This window comes from Palaemon carinicauda, chromosome 38 (assembly GCF_036898095.1).
Source record: "Palaemon carinicauda isolate YSFRI2023 chromosome 38, ASM3689809v2, whole genome shotgun sequence".
In the NCBI taxonomy this organism is placed as follows: Eukaryota; Metazoa; Arthropoda; class Malacostraca; order Decapoda; family Palaemonidae; genus Palaemon; species Palaemon carinicauda.
In genome coordinates this window covers 22,018,109-22,024,564 of record NC_090762.1, presented here as the reverse complement: position 1 = coordinate 22,024,564, position 6,456 = coordinate 22,018,109, and the positions used below count along the sequence as shown (strand labels likewise).

General features: G+C 37.8%; 1 protein-coding gene across 3 annotated transcripts in view; it reads left to right on the top strand.

Annotated features, from left to right (window-relative positions):
• ZC3H3 (Zinc finger CCCH domain-containing protein 3) overlaps nucleotides 1-5,856 on the top strand; it is a 58,431-nt gene extending 52,575 nt beyond the window's left edge. For all 3 annotated transcript variants that reach the window (XM_068361930.1, XM_068361929.1, XM_068361928.1), the window contains exon 7: nucleotides 4,808-5,856. In XM_068361930.1, the coding sequence (XP_068218031.1) occupies nucleotides 4,808-5,566 (759 nt within the window). In that variant the 3' untranslated portion in view covers nucleotides 5,567-5,856. The remainder of the gene's footprint in view (nucleotides 1-4,807) is intronic.
• The last annotated feature ends 600 nt before the right edge of the window (nucleotides 5,857-6,456 follow it).

The window sequence follows — 6,456 nt, the reverse complement described above, 5'->3', positions numbered from 1 at the left end:
ATAATGTGGGAGGGTGGGCTGTGACACCCTAGCAGTACCAGCTGAACTCGGTTGAGTCCCTTGTTAGGCTGGGAGGAACGTAGAGAGTAGAGGTCCCCTTTTTGTTTTTGTTTCTTTGTTGATGTCGGCTAACCCCCAAAATTGGGGGAAGTGCCTTGGTATATGTATGTATGTATGTAAACTAGAAAAGAGTGGCTTTTGTTAACGATATTGTTCACTTAACCATTTTTAAATCGTTTTTGCCCATGCAATGTTATCAAGTCCATTATTACTCAACTATATGGGGAATCAGAAAACATAACTCTAACAAGGAAACCCATAAGAGGAATTGCCAATGAGTTTGGTTCAAGGTTTAAAGTTTAAAGGTCGCTCGGGAATGGCAGAGGCAAGGGACAGTGACATTGCCCTATCAAGCAGGACAATGTCCTAGAGACTGACTGACCATATATCATATGATCAGTGCCTAAACCCCCTCTCCATCCAAGCTAGGACCAGAGAGGGCCAGGCCATGCCTGTTAATGACTCAACAGATAGACCTATAGGCTCCCCCAAACCTCCCAACCATAGCTCACAAGAATGGTAAGGTTGCAGATACTAATGGCATTAACGGGACTGAACGGGACTCGAACCCCCGTCTGGCAAACACCAGGCTGTCATGACAGCTTCCTTCATAATCCCTCCTCTAATGGAGTTTTGTTCTTATGCTCAAGCAAACCTTTCCTCTTTTAAAATAGGGAGGATGTCTTGACTAGAGCTGGAATGGCCTTTGAATTTGTTAATGCTATTCACTTCTGTCTTCACAACAAGTATGGATATACTAATGCACCCTTACCAAAACTTTGATCTTTCTTCTTCTTGCTTGCAAGAAATGAATGCTGGCTGTTGCTTGTGAATATGGATGCGAAACACAAAATTTTTACTTACTGGGTAAAGAATAAATGTTGCAGTTTGTTATGGCTAAACAAGCTGTAGATCCACACCCTCTCTCTGTGTATCTTGTAGGGGGTATTATCATTTGCAACCATCCCCATATGCCGAGTGTAGGTTGTGGCCTCCTGTGAAGTGGCAGGTGTATGCCTTGAAGGGGAGGAAGATTTCTAAGCCTTTTTAAGGGTTTGTTGGGGCGGGGCTCCTTGCCTTCACTCACAACCTGATGTTTAGCTACCATATTAATGAATTCGATGGCCATTCCAGCTCAGCTGAAGACTTGTTCCTTATTTTAAAGGACTCGGGTTTGCATAGCTAAGTAAAAACTCTCCTTTTGAAAATTTTTATTTTGGGAAAAATATCCTTCTTAGATAGAAGCTTTCCATAAGAATCTGAAGAGGTTCAGATAATGTACATTTTGTTGGTCATGAAGGTATTCAAAATCTAGTGTGATGTCTGTATTCCTTGAAATCCTCTTTGCAGAGATCCTAAAACAATCACATATGTTATAATCAGTTAAAATTAGCTCATCAATTTATCATGAACCTTTATTCATCTGCCAAAATCCTACATTACTTACTGAAAGTCATATCTTTATTCAATACCTATATTGAAACAATAAAAAATTTACTTTATTGTTACAAGCCAAACTGCCACCCTAGATGGAAAAAACAGAATGGACTCAATAGGGAAAACAGTCCAGTATAGAAAAGAAAGGGAGTAAATAACAAATCATAGAATAGGAATAAGAAAGAAGTTAAGATGAATAAATTAAGCAACGAATGTTTATTTTGTGATATAGTTAAGCTAATCAATGATTCTATGATCGAGATTTAGTCATATTTCAGACAGGTTGAAAGCAATACTGAAGTAGTTGTTTGTCTCTAGAAATAAGGTAAAAGTATAATTTTGTTTATGTAATATGTTAGAAACTCTACACTCTCTTGTATGGTATTTACCTTGCCAGATACTTCCATGTTCACTTTTTCTATAAATGAATGAGCAATAAAATGCATTTTCTACACATTCATGTACTATACAATAATCTGCTGTTATCAAAGTTTATATATAAAGATGTTCAAAAGCAAAATGTTGAATAGGTTAAGTGAATGCTGAGGATTGGACAGAGGAAGAAAATGAGGTAGCTTTTACATGCATATTGATTGAGATATAGTATCTCAGAAAAGTAACGTCCACTATTTTGATGGAACGCTGGTTCTTATGCAGAGAACCTCTCCTTGAGGGTAACACAGCATTCTCTTGTCTATTTGACAGAGTTTCCATGGATTCTTTCTCTTATCTTCATAGGGACATTACTAAAACACAAAGAGATATTAAGCTTAGTACTTATTCCTGAGTAGAAAGCAATGCCTGGCAAAGTGTCCCATTGTCTTTCAACTACTAGATCTTTTTCCTTAGAAGATTGACACAGGGGATGACAAATTCATTGCCTTCCTTCAATAATAAATGATTAACAACAAAGATGTGTATCCCTTTTCATGCCAGGGATTCTGTCAGATGAGTAATCCACCTGCTGCCAGAACTACTGGTAGGGAAATACTACAGATTCCCTGGACATGCTTACTGTTAAGAGTTCAAGTAACATTTTAGCTCCTCTCATTCTGAGACTAGAATTCTGATCCTTCAATAAGGACCCTCCAATTTCATGATTACTTTCAAGTAATGTGGAAATAAAAAAACACATGAAACTTTATTATGCAATTTCATGATACTATTACTAATAGTAATTGTATGTGACCAGGGAGCATAACAACAATTAGAATAGTGCCAATGTATCCCTGCATGTTGTAAGAGGCGACTGAAAGGGACAGGATGAGGGGACTGGGAACCCCCTTTCCAGTATTATTATTTCCTGAGAGACAAAGAAGAGAAGTAGGGGAAGAGTGACTGCTCTCCACACTCTAGTTTTGGGGTGTCTGAATGTACGTGGATGTAGTACGATAGAGTAAAAGACGGGAGAATGGAAGTATGTTTTGGAATAGAAGGATGGATGTATTGTCCTTGTGTGAGACAAAGATAAAAGGGAAGGGTGAAGTGATGTTTGATAAATTAACTGGTAGAGTGTCTGGGATTGAAAGGGGGAGAGCAAGAGAGGGTGTAGCTTTATTGCTGAGTGAATGGATGACATGTAAAGTAGTAGAATGGAAGGAGGTATCATCTAGGTTAATGTAGGTAAGGGTTAGTTTGGGTGGAGAATGTTGGGCTTATGTTAGTGCGTATAAGCCAGGTTGTGAAAAAAAGTGAATAAAAGTGAAATGAATTCTGGAATTAATTAACTAGGTGTGTAGAAGGACTGAGCAGAAGAAATTATGTACTTGTGATGGGTGACTTAAATTCTAGAGTGGGTGCTGGAGTGGTAGAAGGTGTCATTGGGAAGTATGGCATACCAGGTAAAAATAAGAGTGGTGAGAGACTGGTAGATAGGTGTGTTGAACAAGAGTTGGTGATAAGTTATAGTTTTTTTTTTATAAAGAAAGATAATAACAAGTATACATGGGAAAGAGTGGTAGAATGGGCATTAATGGATTATGTATTGATAACAAGAAGAATGTCTGGAAGATTGAAAGATGTTCACATGTGTAGGGATATGGCTAACAGTATGTCTGATCATTTCTTAGTTGATGGAAAATTAGTTGTTGCAAAGGAGTAGGGAAATACAGTGGGGGAATGTGAAAGGGAGGTGTGAAGGTCGAAGAGTTGAAAAATAAACGATGTATAAAGTGAATATCAAGGAAGGTTGGAAGTGGCATATGATAGGGCGAATGTGAGAGAAACTGGTGTTCTAGAGGAGGAGTGGAAGTTAGTGAAAGAATATTTTGTTGTGATTGCAAGTGATGTGTGTGGCAAGAGGATTGTTGGAGGCAGCATGAGAGAGTTACTTGAGGAAGTAGATCAGTTTCAGTACTTGGGGTCTGGTGTTGCTGCAAATGGTGGAGTGGAAGCAGATGTACGTCAGAGAGTGAATGAATGATGTAAAGTGTTGGAGTCAGGGAAGGGAGTGGCAAAGAAAAGAAGGTTAGAAAGGAATGTTAGAGAGCTCTGTATGAGAAAGTGATTGTACCAACTGCCAACTGTGATGTATGGATCAGAGTCATGGAGAATGAAAGTGACGGCGAGACAGAAATTGAATGTGTTTGAGATGAAGTGTCTGAGGAGTATGGCTGGTGTATCTCAATTAGATAGGGTTAGGAACGAAGTAGTAAGAGTGAGAACAGTTTTAGAAAATTATTTATTAGTTATAGTGGATATGAATGTGTTGAGGTGATTTGGCCATGATGAGAGAATGGAAAATGGCTGTCTGCTAAAGAAGGTGATGATTGTAAGAGTTGATGGGAGAAGTACAAGAGGAAGACCAAGGTTTAGGTGGATGGATGAAGTGAAGAAAGCTCTAGGTGATAAGAGGTAGATGTGAGAGAGACACAAGAACATGCTAGCAATAAGAATGAATGGCGAGCGATTGTGACACAGTTCCAGTAGGCCCTGCTGCTTCCTCCAGTCGTGGTGACTGCTGAGGTAGCAGCAGTAGGAGATTCAGCATATGAAGCTTCATTTGAGATGGATAACAGGGGAGTGTGGGGTGTGGAACTCTAGCAGTACCAACCAAACTCAGCTGAATCCCTTGTCACTCTGGGATGAGCAAAGAGAAGAAAAGTCCCCTTTCGTTCTTTTTTTTCTATATCGGTTTCGCCCCACAAAATTGGGGAAGTGCCATGGTGGATAGATAGGTAAACACAATTCTAGACCATAACCTTTGAAAGGAAAAATTTTGTCACCTGAAATCTAATTTTAAAATATTCATGTATCTCATCTTTTTTATTTTTGTAGTAGCATGTAATTTGCTTTACTTCAATCATTTCAGTGCAAAAAGCAACATGTATTGGAATGTGAAGAATTTAGTACATCAGGTAAGTGTCCAAGGGGCGAAGCCTGTCCACTTTCACATCGCAAAGGATCGAGAAGAAAAAAGAAAAGCATTTCTTTAGAACCAGTAATCTCAAGCACATCCCATAGGGAAACGTGTGTCTTTCAGCCAAGGAGACGCAAATCCAGTGATTCTGTTGATGTGTTAGGAGAGCCCTGTGTAAAACAGAAAAAGAAGAAAGTGATTGTAGCTTGTAAGGATGGTATACCAAAAAGGTATTTCAGTGTAGAAGAGAGAGATCTTCCCCATGCTGGAAATGGTGATTTGATAAAAGATACTCAAAATATAGGTGTAAGGAAAAATAATGATTTAAATAAGGGGAAAGCTGAAATTGAAATGGACATGGAGAGTTCTCCTTTTCCTGGCGTATCGAGTGATGATTCTAAAGAACAGTTGATCGCAAATGCAGAAATGAATGATGAGGCTCCAGAAGGCTCTTTTGATTTAGAGCAAAAGAGAGGAAAGTTGCTGCAGAAAATAGACCAATTGAAAGAAATATATGAAACCCCAAGAAAGAAAGAAAGTGATGGAGATAAGAATGAAAATAATAAAAGAAAAATTCACAACATTACCAAAGAAACAAAAGATGACGTTAAAGACTTCAAATGTGATGCCTTTGAGCGACGTCCTCTCCCGAAAAAGATGCCATCATTCATTTCTCTTTCCAGAGATGGAGGTGATGTAGAGGACCAGTGATATTTGATAGTACTGTAGTATACTATACATCAGTACTGTGTCTGTGATGAATAACTTCTACCATATTCATATAGATGTAAAAAGTATATATTTGCTAATAGCTATTTTTATTGATATACCAAATTTGGGTGTTTTCATGTAGTGATTCTGTATGTGATAAAAATAAGTGCATGACCTATTTTTGTAAAAACCATTATTTTTCCCTCTACGATTGTTATTGTGATTTTGTGACAAGACTTTTATACAAATGTAACTTGTCTGGAAAGTTATTAAAGTGATTGATATGAGAATTTTTTTTAATTTTTCATTACAAATTGGCTTTGGTTCTCTCTTCAAATGTTATACTCTTCCATTTTACCATGGTTTTGAGCTGTACCAAAATTACTGCAGTATATACTAAATTTAGTATTTTTTGGACATGATACATCATGGCATGTGTTCCTGTAGCCCTTTTTTCCAATCTACTGTATGTATTATGTGGTTTATCAGAAGTCTTTTTGGTATATGTACCAGTAGGTACTTGAGTGAATGCTTCGGATATACAGTACGTAATAGCAGCAGGTTAACATTGCTCAACATTTGATTCAGTAGCATAGGTAAGTAATTTAAAGATAATAACATAAGAGAATGTCTGTTGGAAAAATTAGGCTGCTTAAAACTATTTTTATTTTATTATCATAAATATTATTAATACTTGCTAAGCTACAACCCTAGTTGGAAAAGTTGGATGCTATAAGCCCAAGGGCTCCAATAGGGAAAATAGCCCAGTGAGGAAAGGAAATAAGAAAGCAGATAGAATAGTATGCCTGAGTGTACCTGCAAGCAAGAAAACATTTACCCAAGACAGTGGAAAACCATGGTACAGAGGCTATGGCACTACCCAAAACTAG